At 37.8% G+C, this 18,422-nt stretch overlaps 1 protein-coding gene across 6 annotated transcripts in view; it reads right to left on the bottom strand.

Moving 5' to 3' along the window:
* Positions 1–18,422, bottom strand: part of VPS8 (VPS8 subunit of CORVET complex) — a 277,646-nt gene that overhangs the window by 116,906 nt on the left and 142,318 nt on the right. For all 6 annotated transcript variants that reach the window (XM_082461426.1, XM_082461424.1, XM_082461428.1 and 3 more), the window contains exons 34-35: positions 14,344–14,433; positions 9,157–9,203 (exon numbers count right to left, since the gene is read on the bottom strand). In XM_082461426.1, coding sequence (XP_082317552.1) covers positions 9,157–9,203; positions 14,344–14,433 — 137 coding nt within the window. The remainder of the gene's footprint in view (positions 1–9,156; positions 9,204–14,343; positions 14,434–18,422) is intronic.

Raw genomic sequence — 18,422 nt, 5'->3', positions numbered from 1 at the left:
AAATTAAAGGCCAATATCTTTGGTGAATATAGATGCAAAAACTCAACAAATATTAGCAAACTGAATCCAACAACACATAAAAAAGGTCATACACCATGACCAAGTTGGATTCATCCCAGGGTCACAAGGATGGTTCAACATATACAAATCATCAATGTGATACACCACATCAACAAAAACCACATGATCATCTTAATAGATGAAGAAAAAGCATTTGACAAAATTCAACATCCATTCATGATAAAAACCCTTACGAAATGGGTATAGAGGGAACATATCTCAACATAATAAAAGCTATTTATGACAAACCCACAGCCAATATAATACTCAACAGTGAAAAGCTGAAAGCCTTCCCACTAAAATCTGGAACAAGGATGCCCACTCTCACCACTGCTCTTCAACATAGTATTGGAAGTCCTAGCCACAGCAATCACACAAGAAAAAGAAATAAAAGGTATTCAAATTGGTAGGGAAGAGGTAAAATTGTCACTATATGCAGATGACATTGTTTTCTACTATATATAGAAAACCCTAAAGACTCCACACAAAAACTACTAGAACTGATAAATGAATTCAGCAACATAGCAGGATACAAGATTAACATACAGAAATCGGTTGCACATGTTTACACTAACAATGGAACAGCATAAAGGGAATGTAAAAAAATAATACCTTTTAAAATTGCATCAATAAATAAATAAAATATTTAGGAATAAACCCCACCAAGGAGGTGAAAGACTTACATGCTAAGAACTACAAAACATTAATAAAGGAAATTAAAGATGATTCAAAGAAATGGAAAGATATTCCATGCTCTTGGATTGGAAGAATCAGTACTGTTAAAATGGCAATACTACCCAAAGCAATCTACAGATTTAATGTGATCCCTATCAAATTACCCATGACATTTTTCACAAAACTAGAACAAATAAATCTAAAATTTATAAGGAACCATAAAAGACCCAGAATTGCCAAGGCAATCCTGAGGAGGCATAACCCTCCCAGACTTCAGATAATACTACAAAGCTTCAGTTATCAAAACAGTGTGGTACTGGCACAAAAACAGACATACAGATCAATGGAACAGAATAGAGACCCCCAGAAATAAACCCACGCACCTCTGGTCAATTAATGTTCGACAAAGGAGGCCAAACAATAAAACGTGAAAAAGACAGTCTCTTCAGCAAGGAAGAGAAAAGTTGAACAGCTGCATGTAAATCAAAGAAGTCAGAACATACCCTCACGCCATGCACAAAAATAAGCTCAAAATGGCTTAAAGACTTAAATACAAGAAGAGACACCATAAAACTCCTAGAAGAGATCATAGACAAAACATCCCCTGACATAAATTTGTACCAATGTTTTCTTAGGTCAGTCTCCCAAGGCAATAGAAATAAAAGCAAAAATAAACAAATGGGACCTAATCAAACTTACAAGCTTTTGCACAGCAAAGGAAACCATAAACAAAAGGAAAAGAAAACCTACAGAATGGGAGAAAATATTTGTGAAGGATGGGACCGACAAGGGCTTAATTCCCAAAATATATAAACAGCTCATACAACTCAACAACAAAAGAACAACCCAATCGAAAAATGGAAAGTCAACCACTAGAAAAAGTTTTTAAAAATAAGTATAATTAATATACTAAGAGAGACAAAAAATGGAATCATATACAAACCCTCAGTTAAAGTCAGAGGAGGTATAAAAATAGTAGGAAACAAAAAGAAACAAAAAACAAGGGTGATGAATAAAAAATAGTATAAACAGAACAGAAGAAAGGGTAGGATTTTGTAAAAGCCACAAAGTACCTTAATATGTGTCCTTTTCATTGTAAATAGAAAAAATATGGGTATTTGGAAAGATTTCTTTAAATATCAATGAAGCAAAGTTTTTGAAACTTTAGTTCGTAGCACTCACATGCCAGTTTTCATTGTTTCAGAAATTCTAAAAGCAAAGAGCAGGCCGTTCCAAACTCCTAACAATTGCTCTCATTTTTATTATTAAAGTATCAATCTAAATTTCTATTATTAACTAAGCAATTAGTGGGGGCAACGAATATGGTGAGCATTAAGCTACCTACATCTAACCACATCATCTGATTATCATTCAATCATACACACAAACAGTATGTGTGCATACCATTTAATGTTATGTATTTTTCCAGTTTAGCATTATTTAAACATTCATATTGCCATGTTTGCCAATTTGGTATTTAATTATGTTCATATACCTTACCATTTATATAGCTATCTCCCCCATCTACTTTTTTAAACAGTTTTTTCACTATATAAATGTTAATATGGATATTTCAATATTAACTACCTTTTTCTTACGGTATTTCCTTAAAATATATTTTCCAAAATGGAATCACTGGATCAAAGCACATGTACAACCTTAGAGCTCTTAATACATATAGATAAAACTATGAAAAGAAAGAAAACAAAGTAGACTAAAAGGGAGGAACACATATTCAAAGGGTGGGCAGAACAACCCTGTGTAGTGTATCCCATGAACAAAAAGTTCAGTACTACTGAGGAATAAAGGGGAAAAGAGAAATGGCAGGATGGAAGAAAATTAAGCTGAACCGATGTGCCTGAATGAGATCAAGAAGGGTCTTTTACACCATAAGGAGTTCAGATTTTACCTTGGATAATGGAAACTAAAAGAACTTTGAGAAGGGGAAAGGGAACACTATCATTATTTGCCTATTTGCAAATGGAAGTAGAAGAATTAAGAAGGCTGGTTAGGAGACCAGCAAAAGAGACCAGAAGAGAGATACTGAGGGCCTGAACCAGAGGCCCAGAGGCAGAGGGGGTGGACGAGAGAAGGACTCACATGTAAGAGACATACAAGAGGTACATTTTGATGACTGACTGGTTCTGTGTGGTGTGGCTGAGAAGGTGCAGTGGAGTTGGTAAAGGAAAGTTAAAAATTCATCATCACACCAAGGGTTTTATTTAAGACACTTACACTGCAATTGCCTCTGAAGGCAGGGTCCCACCTTATTCACCATTTTATCTCCCATGCCTGTCACAGTGCTTAGTATGCTGTAGTTACTCAGTAAATTCTTAAGTGAAGTAAATGGGTGGATACAGCCATTTAAAGCTACGAGAGAAAATAAAGGAGGAGGAACAGGTTTAGACTGAAAAAAGTGAGTATAATTTTGAGCCATTTCAACCTCTCACACATTGCTTAGCAGATAGCAATCTCATAATAAAGAATTATTAAATTAAGGAATAAAGATATAAATGCATGTAAACTATCTATCCATCCATCTATCCATCCATTTACCTAAAAGAAGGTTAGTAGATGATGACGTGTTAGGATTTAGAAGGTTGAATTTGAGCTGCTGGCAAAAATACTAACAAAGATAACGATGTCTGGTGGTGAGCCTGGCCAAGCAGACAGGCACTCACTGAGGTAGGAATGCATTTTTATATGTCAAAGTTCATGAATATATATAATGTTCTATTTTTTTTAACTTTGAAATACGCTATTTCAACACTGTGTCAATATCTTAAAATATCCCTTCAAAATTATCCACAGAAACAGTGACAGATTCAATTTAAATCCAATGTATAACCATTTCCATAATCTATGTTTTGCTCCTTGGCAAAGATACTCATTTCCTTAGCAATGTTCAATTTTTACTTTATTTTGATTAAAGACTTAGAAATACAGTACAACGTTTTATGTGTTTTTTTTCCTACAAGAAAATCATACCACATATTTCAGAGGCCTCCAGGACATTGCTAACAAAGGCTAAATCGACATTACCAAGAAAACTGTACTGAGGAAAATATTGTGACTATAAATACACTTGCACATTCTCTTTATTCCTTATGAAGCTCACAGCCCCACAGAAACCATCAGTGTCCTTTTGTATTATCCTTCAAGCATCTCCACCCCACAAAGGACCTGCATCTGGATGTAAGTATATCAGGAGAACTCCTGTGAGAAATCTTGGCCAGCAGGAATACACACAGGGAGCGGGCGTGGGGTAGGGCTTTATGTAGCAGCTGTCCCAAAGAAGGGAATTGGAAGAGGATGCAAACCCTTTCTCCCAGGCTGTTGGCCTCCGTTCAGGCAAATAATTTGTTTCTGGAGGATTAACCTCCCTCCCTTCAAAACTATCTAATCTTTCTACATACATGTGCCACCAATATCTTCGTAGGTCAATTAATTCTACCGAGGGCATTATTTACAGAGCAAAGGTAACTTAAAGAAATTGGATAAAGAAAACAGAGAAATACACATGAGAATTCAACTAGATTATTAGTTCCCTACAAAATGCTGTTGACGAAATAAGTCACTCCTTTAGAAACAGCTCAATAAATACATATAAATGTTAAATCAAATGAGCATAAACTATACCCACGCACCCACGCGCACACACACACAGGAATGAGGACCCTACTAACTCAGGTTTTTGGGGCAGGAACAAGAAAAGCAATGTTCTGCCATGACACATACATATAAGCAGTCACCGTCTCAAAATAACTGTCTTTTTCTCTACTCTCTAGAATGTTGCTATAGGAGCTTCATGAAAGGAAAAACCTGCAAGTTAAAAAAAAAAATCCTATTGCTTAAGAAGAACAGAAAGGGAAGAGTCAAAGGCAAAAACAGTCTGAAGTTGTCTGCCAGGGAAAACTGCTAGGCAGAACCAGTCTACCTATCCTTGATATTCTTTTGTCCCTAAATACCTTTTTCTATACTCCCCCTAGTTTCCCCAGTAACCTGGAAAGACTCTAATCCTTTACTTGAGATTAGTTAACAAGCATACTCATTTACAAAGGCTAAAGTGTGATGGGAAATCATTCAGAGACTCATGCAATCTAGTCCACACAACCTGCTTTCTTCTTACCCTTGGGGTCAACTGGTATTGGAAAAGGGTTTTTTCATCATTGTGTATACGTCATTGTATTCATATGTGAATTGTACACTCCCTCTGTAAAAGTGTCACGTTGACAAGCAATTAGCAATTAGTTGTGATTGTTTTGATTGGGGCATAGAAGAAGGCAATTTTGGATTTTAAAAATCTACCTGGGAACAATACTATATATCCGAGTGTGCTTATAAAGTGTAGAGCTTGAAGAAGTGTGTGCACCCTGCAACCGTTGAAAGAAGAGGACAGAGTGGAAGAAGGCAGACTTCAAAGGGCATCAAAGACAAACATTTTATAATTCAAAACTTTGGGGCTTCCCTGGTGGCGCAGTGGTTGAGAGTCTGCCTGCCAATGCGGGGGACGCGGGTTCGAGCCCCGGTCTGGGAAGATCCCACATGCCGCGGAGCAACTAGGCCCGTGAGCCACAACTACTGAGCCTGCGCGTCTGGAGCCTGTGATCCACAACAAGAGAGGCCCCGATAGTGAGAAGCCCGCACACCACGATGAAGACTGGCCCCCGCTTGCCGCAACTAGAGAAAGCCCTTGCACAGAAACGAAGACCCAACACAGCTAAAAATAATAAAATAAATAATTTTTTTTAAAAAAGGCATTCCTTTAAAAAAAAAAAAAAAACTTTGTCTAAGGCAGGCTCAAGAAGCACCTCCTCCTTACTTCCTCTGAACTCAACCTTCTTAACCTTGCTCTCCCCCTCAATCCAGAATTCAATGTATGTAGTGATGGGGCTCAGGACACGCTTCCCCAAAATACGGTATGTTGGCATATTGAATATTTTAAGCTCAAGGAATTTGAGAAATGTCAGGTGCAGGAAGGACTCTCTGCCCTTCCCCTTCTCCTGTGAAGCAGATCCTAAGACCATCTTATGAAAGGTACTCTCTCTCTTTCTGGAGGAAAGGAGCATCCTCATCCCTGAAGATGGAGGGCCACTGAGAGGAATCCAAACAAACACGTCTTGCTAAGTTTCCCCCAGTTTATCACCCGTAGCTCATATCCTTCAGTCCTATCACATTTGCCTATGACTTTCTACCCTTCATCAAACCTAGCACAAAACGCTCAGCTTTAAGTGCTCCTTCAGGTCTTCATGTCCTTATGAAGGCTCCCGTGTCACGTAAAACACTCAATAAATTTGTATGCTTTTCTCTTCTTAATCTGTCTAGGACACAGAAGGCTAAAAGAAAAAAAAATTTTTTCCCTCCCCTCACTGGTATTATTTATTTACATTGTGGGTCAAACAGGCTTTTATGGGTTAGTCTGGGACACTATCATTTAAAATACTGTTTATATAAAAATGACTGTATTGAAATGCCAAACATCAAATTTAAAATAAATTTACAGCATAACCTTAACTGACGCCTGCCTCCTATATAAGACATAAAATAAGAGGATAAAGTATTGGGTTGGCCAAAAAGTTCGTTAGGGTTTTTCCATAACGTCTTAAGGAAAAACCTGAACGAACTTTTTGGCCAACCCAATATGATGGCTTCTGGACTGGGACTCTCAAGGCAGAACACTACTAGATTTCTGGCATCCTGGATATGGTGGATCAATTTGAAAGAATGCTCTTTTTAAAGGTGGAGCTAAAGTTATCTGTCTGGTTAATTCAAGGTTCTGTTAAAGAAAAACTTACCCATGACACTTGTTAAAACAGTAAAGCAGAATTTATTCGGACTCTCATGATAGGCACAGGGAACACTACAATGGGGTATTGCAGTAAAGGAGAGAGACTGGACTCAACTCAAATACAACAAGGAAAAGTAGAGATTTATAGCCATGGGGTGGAAGTGGGGCAGTCAATGGATGGAGAGTTCCTAGGAGGGTAGGATAATTCTTTGATAAACTGACCTAACAGGATTCTTGCTGAAGGCAGGCCAGGATGATCACATATTACCTGGGGGGGGGGGGGGGGGGGGCGGTGTGGGAAATTTGGACAGATATCAGGGGTGATCACATACTGAGGGTGAGGATTCTAGCCAAACTGACTTAGCAGGATTCTTGCTAAAAATAGACTCTACAAAAACAGAGATGGAAGCCCAAGGTCAGACCTGGCGGAGCAGAGGGCTCAGAGGAGCCTGACTGAAGTTTGGTCAAGGGGAGAATCTCTGTCAACCCTTCATTTCTCTAGGCTGAAGCAGAGCTGGCAATTTAGCTGTTGTCAAAAGTGAGCACATTCCAGGTCATATTGCTTTTGGGGGAGAGGGAAGAGTAAGGACTGTGGGTGCACTGCCTCTCTCTGAAGTAGGGGAGAGAGGGCCTTGCAGCTGAACTGATATGACAGAAAGGAATAATGGGTAACAAGTTAACTTAGAGTTAATTATCCTGGGTTGGAGTTAGTTTAGGGAGATAAAATATACCGAGTAAATGTAAAATTATTTGTGGTTCGCTAGTGAACAAAACAACTTTCATAGTACTTCTAAAGGATCTTACCTAATAACATATTTACAATCTAGGTATAGGTAATAATAGAGCAAGACCTTCCATGGAAGACCTCTGATACTCTTGTGATTTGCCATTTTTATTACTGTGAAGTTTAACTAAATTCAATATCAGAGCAAATGATTATATTGATATTTATATTACCTAATACTTTTTCTTAATTAAAAAAATTAAGATTTGGTCACCATTGTCTTCTGTACTTTGTTACACGTGAGAAAAGGCCAAGTTCAAAGCTGAGCTTCTCTGTCCTTCCAGCCTGAGTCTCTCCAGGTAGGATGGATGGAGAACAAGGACTTGGTTAAAATAAATTATCCTAGGGGAAGAGGAGTCAGGTCCTAAGAGAATGGATCTGACACTGGAGGAAGCGAAAGAGGAACAGAAGCAATTTTGCTATGGGAAAAAAGGTACAGGGGCTCCAGAGAAAGGGCTGGGCCCTCCTTCCTCTTCCACCTAGCTCAGTCCTCCTCAGCCCCCTCCCCCTTCTCTCAGCCCCACCCCCAGCTCCCCCATCCTTCTCCCAGCTTTCTTCCTTCCCTCTTACCCCTAACCCTAATTCTAAGGTATCTCCTAGTTAATTCTAGGGGTAGACTAGGGCCCAAACTGGATCTGAGGGAAGTACAAATGATTCATAAAAATAAAAAAAGATGTCTAGCCTCAGTAATTTCTGAGAACAGGGAATTAAAACACAGATACTTTGAAAAGGTATTGAACTGAAGTTCAGGAGGGTATGTAGTCAGACTGCTCTTCTCAACATCTGCATACGCACATCTGTATGACTGTAAATTTAAATGAAGCATAGCCTGCTTAAGGTTTAAATGACTGAAATTTCAAAAAATTATTACAATCTACAAAACTCCTGGTATTTTGGTATTTAAAAATAGCACAGAATACTAGAATAACCAAAACTTTCTATTTTTATAATATTATAATCTCTAAAGTAAGTATATGACTGTTTTCAATGGCTAGTGTACATTATAATGTAACTTAAAAATGTGTATGTCTGATGTGAAAGCTATGTCATCCTGGAATATTACATTTAGGCCAGTGATGCTTAACTCTAGATGTACATCACAATGATTCTGTGGGATTGGGGCCAGGCAACTATATTTTTTAAAGTTTCTTAGGTTATTCTGACACACAATTCTGGTTAAGAGTGACTGTCTTAGAGGATGTTAAATACCACACTCAGCTCCCAGTGTACTCCACGTTGTCACAGGAAGACGTTAAGATCTCACATAGGGAGCTACTTTGCTTACAAATCCATTACTAATTTCATCATCTCCTTGGGTTGGTTTTTATTTGATGAGTACTACAGCAGCACTTAAAAAAACATTTACACTTTCCTTCTCACACCTCCAGGAAAGTTATTTAAAACTAAACACTTCAAATGAAAGTTTAAAAGGTAATACATTTAGAGGTGGGCTGGGAACTAGGTGTTTACTTTGAAAAGTAAAGCTATCAATCTACAGCATGGAATAAGGAATCAGAAGGAGAGATGCTACCAGAGACAGGGGAAGCTAGATGGTCATCAAATTCTTCCTGAAACAGGTCCTCATGGCACACCTTCTTTATTTTCTTTACATTGATGACAACTCATCATGTATGCTCATGTGCAAATGGAAACGAAAGTATTGCTTCAAGATGTAATCAATTTTCCAATCATGTATTTAGAATAATCTCTGTAACTATTACTCCTGCTAATATTAAAAATCAAGAGCTGACTATACTATTTGGATATCATGAGCCAGTTTCTTCAACTCAATTTATTTCCTTTGATTTCTCATCTATGTATTATGAAAAACTAAATTTTATTAACATACCTTGGGTCAAGAAGACTCCTCAAAAATTTGAAGAGCAAAACCTGGTTCTGAAGAGAAAAACAATAAAAAAATACAATTAAATATTAAAACAAATTCTTCAGACTACGCCATGGTAAAGAACTCTAGAACATCCCTTTAAAAAGCACACACAGGGGCTTCCCTGGTGGCGCAGTGGTTGGGAGTCTGCCTGCCGGTGCAGGGGACACGGGTTCGAGCCCTGGTCTGGGAGGATCCCATGTGCCGCGGAGCAACTGGGCCCATGGGCCACAATTACTGAGCCTGCGCTTCTGGAGCCTGTGCTCCGCAACGAGAGAGGCCGCGATGATGAGAGGCCCGCGCACCGCGATGAGGAGTGGCCCCCGCTTGCCGCAACTGGAGAGAGCCCTCACACGGAAACGGAGATCCAACACAGCCATAAATATTTAAATAAATTAATAAATAATAAAAATTAAAAAAAAAAAAAGCACACACGCATATGATTACTTCCATTATGCCCTCTGTACAGATCTAAGGAATTCTAAAGAATCATTTGGAGGTCATTTCCTCTCAGTAATTCTAATCACTGTCACATACTCAATTTTGAGAGTAGAAGAAATACAAACACCTTGGTTATTGGCCCCCCACCACTGCCAAAAAAAAAAAAAAAAAAAAAGGCCCTCTATTGAGACAAATCCCTTAACAGTTCCCAGCATGAAGACCCTTGGAATGGCAGGTGCTCTGAACTGCTCTGGCTACAATGACTGGTACACACTGCCTCACCTGGTCCTCCTTGTGACAACAGCCAACTGTGAGACAGTTAATCTAGGTGGGGTGGGAGGTTGAGGCCCAAACAACAACCAGTACCAAAAAAGCTCATTAACTCCCCAATATAATCAACTACAGAAGAAACGGCAAACAGATTAGCAACTAATATGCAAAAAGTCTGGCTTCTGTTTCTTCCACTTTTTAGCTATGTGACTTTGTGTAAGTCACTGACTCTCGTAAGCCATTCGGTTTACTTATGTGAAAAAGAGAACAGCAATATCTTCTCTTCCTCCTGCAGAGGATAGAGGTGAGAATTAAGTGAGATAAATCTTAGAATACTATATGAATATTAATAATGTTTCTAAGTTCTTAAGAAAACTAAGCAAAAATTATTATAGTTTCATTTTCCTTTTTTCTTTATTTTTTGACACATTCTAACTTCACCTATAAAAAGCAGGGGATCTCAAAACCAAAAAGGATTAATGTCATTTAGAATATAACATTTTAAATATATTTATCAATCTTTGATTTTCTATCTTTTCCCTGGCCTATCACTTTGTTTTATTATACATGGCTTTCCTTCTGGGTATTATACCTTAATATTCTGGCTTATTTTTCATTTCAAGAATTCTGAAAATAATTGGTCGGAGGCATATTTCTTGCCATCAAAAGTGAAGGTAATTTATAAAATTTGTGTGGGATTCTTATACAATCAATTAAGTGCTGCAATAAAAAAATACTTCATTTCTTTAAAAGGAATGTGTAAGACTCCACAAACAGTCCATGGTCAAGAGCCACCTTTTTTGTGTGCGTAAATCATTTCAGCTTTTATATATCTGCCTAATGAATGACATTATATTCATTTACCTAGCCTCTCTGACTCTAAATATTTTAAAGCCTGTAGGAAAAAGAAAATGCTGCAATGGATAATCTTATATTTTTTAAAAAAAATGTAGACCTAGTTTTGTTTTGTTTTGTTTTTCAATATTTATTTATTTATTTGGCTGTGCCAGGTCTTAGTTGTAGCACGCAAGATCTTCACTGCCACATGCGGGATCTTTAGTTGCAGCATGAGGGCTCTTAGTTGTGGCGTGCGGGATCTAGCTCTCTGACCAGGGATTGAACCTGGGCCCCCCTGCATTGGGAGCAAGAAGTCTTAACCACTGGACCACCAGGGAAGTCCGATAATCTTACATTTTAAACGACAATAACATCACTACAGACAAGAAGATTCATCAAAGTTGCTGACTTTCAAAAGGGGGAGATGCTCTGTGTGTTGGGAGTAGTTCCAGCAGAAGTGTACCCCCCCCCCCCAACCAGCACGGACTGGATGGCCCTCCGTGCACTTCCTCAGGACCCTGGGCAGCCCTCTAGCATCACGCAAGTCAAACCACTCTACAATTATCTTTTGGCTTATCCGTCTTCTTGAGCACAGGGGTACATTTACAGCTGACCCCTGAAGAGCACAGATTTGAACTGAGTGGGCTGACTTACACGTGAATTTTTTTCAATAAATATATTGGAAAAAATTTGGAAGATTTGCAACAATTTGAAAAAACCTGCAGGCTAACCACATAGCCCAGCAATAGTGAAAAAATTAAGAAAAAGTTAGGTATGTCATGAATGCATAAAATATACGTAGATACTAGTCTATCCTTACATAGGCATAAGATGAGTGATAATAAATATAAAATATGCCTCCCTCTCTCCCCCTCTCTAGTAATTGGAGAAACTGCATGTCAACCGACCATCACATGTGTTTTTTAAAAAACGTAACAATGTTTCCAATACTGTATCATGAATATGACTCTAATACTGTATGCTATAAAAATTTTATAACAATTCACGCATTAGTGTATACGTTAGGCTACTGTGAAGCAATCGTATCGATTACACTAGACTACCATAGAGCAATCATTTGCTTTTTCATTATCAATGTATGAATTGTTATATCTGTAATTAAATACAAATTTCTTTTTCACATGTTTTCATTTTTGATGTCTAGTGTTAGTAATATGTATAACAGTACTTTGTTTAAGACAATATTGATATGGGTACTGACAGATGGATGATTCATCTTATGAAAAGATGACATAAATGTACAGTATTGATAAGTTTAGTTCAGTACTGTAAATGTATTTTCTCTTCCTTATGATTTTAATAATATTTTCTTTTCTCTGACTCACTTATTCTAAGAATACAGTATATAATACACATAACATACAAAGCATGTGTTAATCGACTGTTTCTGTTATTGGTAAGGCTTCCAGCCAACAGCAGGCTATTAGCAGTTAAGTTTTTGGTTAAGTCAAAAGTTATACAAGGATTTTCGACTGCACTGGGGTTGGCACCCCTAACCCCCGCATTGTTCAAGGGTCAACTGTATATGTTTTTGTATCCTTAGCACTTTTATCAATGTGGTTTTGGCCCACAGCAGGTACATAAATATTTATTGAATTAATGGATGAGTCCTTATCTTGATTTAATGGACTTCATCATGCTGGACAACCAACCCTACATCTGGGAGTCATTTTTAACTCCACCCATCACATTCAACTAATTTCCAAGCCCTATACATTTTATTTCACAAACGTATCTTGGACCTGTCCTCTCCACTGCCACTGCTTTCATCCTGTCCTCACTGTTTTTTGCCAAGACCTTTTGCCTTCCAACTGGTCTAACTGTTCCCTCCTCCATCTGCTCTCTTTGCCAGTCCATTCTTCATACTACAGAATTAATTTTCCATAAAATGAATCTAATGGTATAATTCCTTTGCTTAAAAAACTTCAGTAATTCTCCAGCACACAGACAATATAGCATAATTTCTTAGCATTACATATAAGATTGTTCAATATCAGCCCCAAAAGTCTATTTCCCAGTCTCTATACTTTTAACTCCTTCCCTCCAATATACCTTTTACAGCTTAATCTAATGCTTCTTCCACCATCGTCTTTACCACATCATCCTCTGAATATGCATGTTGCTTCAAGATTTCATCAAGTCTTTACATACCCAGAACCCTTTATCTAGAATGCCCTTCCCAATTCTCTGCCTAGAAGACTGATACCAATTATTCAAGACCCAGTGCAGGCATGTCTGGGAACTCTTGTCTGCTTCTCTCACACAGTCTGTCACTCTCTCCTCTTATTCCTACAGCACTTTTTTACATATGTCTGGTGTAGAGCTTATAACACTGTGCTGTGGTTATATAAGTGCTTCTCTGTTCCACAGGAAAAATTAAGAAAAAGACTGTATTCTTATTTGTGCCCCCCAGAGCCTACCATACTGTGAGGTACAGAGTGGCGCCACAGTAGTGTGTAAATGAATGAATTCCGCATCTTTGTCTCTCATGTCAGCTGCCTCCCACTCACTGCTTTGGTTTCCTTCTTGCATACCTAACCCCTACTACTATTACTGCTACTTGAGGACTCTGGGTTGTGCTACATGTGCCTGTCATTGTCCTATTCCCTATCTCTATCACTTGTGGCCATACGATAATAAGCAAAACTCACTACCAGCACTGCCACAGTAGTGACAAGTGAAATACTAGGTCCATTAAATAGTACTTCAAACTGAGCATCTCAATATTCAGCATTAATATACCTGTATTCTAGCTAAGATTTTCCAAGAAAAATTCTAAACAGTCAGCATTGGGACTTCCATGGTGGTTCAGTGGTTAAGAATCCACCTGCCAATGCAGGGGACATGGGTTCGAGCCTTGGTCTGGGAAGATCCCACATGCCCCAGAGCAACTAAGCCCATGTGCCACAACTACTGAGCCCACGTGCCACAGCTACTGAAGCCCACGCGCCACAGCTACTGAAGTCCACGCACCTAGAGCCCATGCTCTGCAACAAGAGAAGCCATCACAATGAGAAGCCTGTGCACCGCAATGAAGAGTAGCCCCCGCTCACTGCAACTAGAGAAAGCCCGTGCACAGCAACGAAGACCCAATGCAGCCAAAAATAAATAAATAAATAAATAAAAATACAATAAAATAAATTTTAAAAAATAGTCAGCATTAACCCAGTAGGAGGATGACAAAAGTCTGAATAAATAACATGAACCCTGAAGAGAATATGGTTGCAGTCACTATAGCGAAAGATATGGAGAGGTGGGGATGGGGGAGGACCTTCTGTGGATTATGATTTCTAGGTAACTACAGGTTGTATTTCCAAAAATATTTCTGTGATGTTAATATTTGTTATGCACAAAGATGAACTCCCTCATTTCCAGATTGAGATTATCACACAACTGCTTCCAAATACACACACACACACACACACACACACACACACACACACACACACACAATGTGTAGAAACTGCTATTAAAAGGCAACTATCAACTGAAGAAATTACTACAGTCAGAAGTTCTTAGGTGGATATCCAATAATTGTCTCTCCACTAGACGTTTCTTCCCAGTATATTTTGTGAAGTTTACCTGAAGTTTTTTAATGACTGTTTCAATCTGTTCAGAAAAGTGAGTAGCAACCAGCTCTGCAGCTTTACAGGGCTTCAGGGACACAAGCTCCTGTAATGAAAGAAAAATATAAAATAATCTTCAATGTTAAAGTTAAATAGAATGTCCACAGACGTGAAGTATGATCACCTACCTCAATATTTTCATGAGCTTCTACACTGCATTTCAGGAAATCTCAATATAGGGCCAAAATTTAAAGACATATTGCAAATGAGTAAAATTAGAAAACTGTCATGTAAAAAATCAGATTTTGATATGAAAGGTAATTCAGAATTCTTAGAAAATGAAAGCACTAAAATTCTGGATTTAGGCCATGATATCTACAGGATGAATGGAAGGAACAAAAGCTTCCCCAATTCTCTGCCAGTGAATTTACCCTTGAGCTTAAAGTAATAACTTAAAGAAATGGAAAAAAAAAGAACATAGTTGCAATTTCTCTAGCTAAGAATTCTAAAACTTTACCTCTGATGCCTGGTAGATTTTGAAACCAGAGGAGTCTTAAGACATCAACTTCAGGTCATAAGTCTTAAATGAGACTAAGAGGTTGACCACTGTTAATAAGACCTATTTCTGTCAAATCTAAGACTTCCAACCTGCCCTCTCCTGAACTTTCCTAGACACTACTGGCTTTCCTTTTCTTCTTGAAACTCTCTTCTTGGTTTCTGTGACCCTATTCTACCTTTTCAACTGCATGTTCCATGGCTAAAATGCCAAGACCGGCTATAGATCAACATATTATACTGTCAAATAAAAATAAGACAAGTTATTGTGATGGCAACATTCGTGATATGTATCTAATAATTTTGTGTTAGTATGTGCAGATTAATAATACTTAGCTGACACAAGTTACTGTAGTTTAAACTACATTTATACAATACATCTCAAAACAGAGAAGGCACAACTAATCAATATCACATATGAAAAGGGGGATATTACTACTGATCCTCAGACATTAAAAAGATAAGAAACTATTATGAATTAATTTATGTCGAGTATTTAAATATTTAGTCAAAATGGATAAATTCCTAGAAAAATATAATTTAATAAACTGACTTAAGAAATAGAAAACAAGAGTTTCCCTGGTGGTTTAGTGGTTAAGAATCCACCTGCCAACACAACGGACACAGGTTCGAGCCCTGGTCCGGGAAGATCCCACATGCCGCAGAGCAACTAAGGCTGTGTGCCACAGCTACGGAGCCTGCGTTCTAGAGCCCGCGTGCCACAACTACTGAAGCCCATGTGCCTAGAGCCTGTGTTCGGCAACAAGAGAAGCCACTGCAATGAGAAGCCTGCGCACCGCAACAAAGAGCAGCCCCCGCTCACCGCAACTAGAGAAAGCCTGTGTGCAGCAGCAAGGACCCAACGCAGCCAAAAAAAAAATAAATTAAAGAAATAAATTAAAAAAAAAAAAAAGAAATAGAAAACATGCATTGATTTTTAACCACTAAAGAAACTGAATGAATAGTAAAAAATCTTCCCATATGAAACACTACAGGCCCAAATAGCTTCACTGGTAAGTGCCCAGCGATCATTTAAGGAAGAAATTATTCCAATACCAATTAATCTCTTACAGAGAATAGAAAAAAGGAAGCTACTTCAGCTCACTGTATAAGGCTAGCAAAATTTTGATACCTAAACTCAGCAGAACAACATAAGAAAGGAAAAGAAAATTATAGATCAGTCTTAATTGTGAACTAATAAATAAAAACAAAATCCAACAATATATAAAAAAGATAATATATCAGATCCAAGTTGCATTTACCCATAGAATTCAAGGCTGATTTAATATCAATAAAATTTATGACAAAAATAGAATAAGGGAGAAAAGATAAAATTCATTCATGAGAAAACTGTCAGCATACTAGAAATAGAAGACTTCCATAAAAATCTTTACAGTAAACATTGTACATGTTAGAAATAAAATTTTTAAAATATCATTAATAGGCTTCCCAGGTGGCACTGTGGTTGGGAGTTCGCCTGCCAGTGCAGGGGACACGGGTTTGAGCCCTGGTCCGAGAAGATCCCACATGCCGCGGAACAGCTAAGCCCGTGCGCCACAACTACTGAGCCTGTGCTCTAGAGCCTGCGAGCCACAACTAGTGAGCCCGCATGCTACAACTACTGAAGCCCACACACCTAGAGACCATGCTCCGCAACAAGAGAAGCCACTGCAACGAGAAGCCCACGCACTGCAACGAGAGAGTAGCCCCTGCTCGCCGCAACTAGAGAAAGCCCGCGTGCAGCAACGAAGACCCAATGCAGCCAAAAATAAATAAATAAAATAAATTTAAATAAATAAATAAATAAATATATTATTAACAATAGCACTGTTATGCTAAAATATATGAAGTTGTGACAGTAAATCTAACAGTGGATGAAAAGTCTCTACAGAATTAATTATAAAACTTCATAGAAAGTTATTCAATAAATGGTTACACCCTATGGTCATAAGGTGGAAGACTCACAATGTAAAGATGTCAATTAAATTAAAAATGATTGAAAGATTCAATGTAATCCTTGTCAGAATCATAAGGTTAGAAATTTTTTTTGGTGGAACTTGACAGGCTGATTCTAAAATGAATTTGGAAGTAAACAGCCAACTCTCTTAAAAACGTGAAGACTTATTATAAAACCACAATATTTCAAGTAGTGTGGTACATGTAGAGACAAAGACCAATCAAACAGAAGAGGGCCCAGAAAAAGAGACAAAACACAGAGATCCTTGATATAGTTATGATAAGGTAGCACTGCTGAGCTTTTAAAATAATTGTTGCTAGCACATAGATCAATGGAACAGGACAGAAAGCCCAGAAATGAACCCACGCACTTATGGTCAATTAATCTACAACCAAGGAGGGAAGAATATGCAGTGGAGAAAAGACAGTCTCTTCAATAATTGGTGCTGGGAAAACTGGACAGCTACATGTAAAAGAATGAACATAGACCATTCTCTAACAGCATATACAAAATAAACTCAAAATGGATTAAAGACCTAAATGTAAGACCAGATACTATAAAACTCCTATAGGAAAACATAGGCAGAACACTCTTTGACATAAATCATAGCAATATTTTTTTGGAGCTATCTCGTAGACTAATGGAAACAAAAGCAAAAATAAACAAATGGGACCTAATCAAACTTACAGACTTTTGCACAGCAAAGGAAACCATAAACAAAACGAAAAGACAACCTACAGAATGGGAGAAAATATTTGCAAATGACGTAACCAAAAAGGGATTGATTTCCAAACAGCTCATACAGCTCAATATAAAAAAAAAAAAATACAACACAATTGAAAAATGGGCAGGAGACCTAAATAGACATTTCTCCACAGAAGACATACAGATGGCCAGCAGGCATATGAAAAGATGTTCAACATGGCTAATTATTAGAAAAATGCAAATCAAAACCACAGTGAGGTATCACCTCACACAGATCAGAATGGCCATCACCAAAAAGTCTACAAATAGTAAATGCTGGAGACGGTGTGGAGAAAAATGAACCTCCTACACTATTGGTGGGAATGTAAATTGGTGCAGCCATTACGGAAAACAGTATGGAGGTTCCTCAAAAAACTAAAAATAGAACTACCATATGATCCAGCAATCCCATGCCTAAGCATATACCCAGAAAAAATGAAAACTCTAATTCAAAAAGATACATGCACTCCAATGTTCATAGCAGCACTATTTACAATAGTCAAGACATGGAAGCAACCTAAACATCCACGGACAGATGAATGGATAAAGAAGATGTGGTGTATATATATATAGAGAGAGGAATATTACTCAGCCGTATAAAAGAATGAAATAATGCCATTTGCAGCAACATGGATGGACACCTAGAGATTATCATACTAAGTGAAGTAAGTCAGAGAAAGACAAATATCATATGATATCACTTGTATGTGGTATCTAAAAAAAAATACAAAGGAACTTATTTACAAAACAGAAATAGACTCACATACATACATAGGAAACAAACACACATATATAGAAAAGAAACTTATGGAAGGGGGGAGGGATAAATTAGGGATTTT

The sequence above is a fragment of the Balaenoptera physalus genome, assembly GCF_965194825.1.
Source record: "Balaenoptera physalus genome assembly, chromosome: 4".
Taxonomy (NCBI): domain Eukaryota; kingdom Metazoa; phylum Chordata; class Mammalia; order Artiodactyla; family Balaenopteridae; genus Balaenoptera; species Balaenoptera physalus.
The sequence above is the reverse complement of the archived record's forward strand: the minus strand, read 5'-3'. Positions and strand labels throughout refer to the sequence as shown.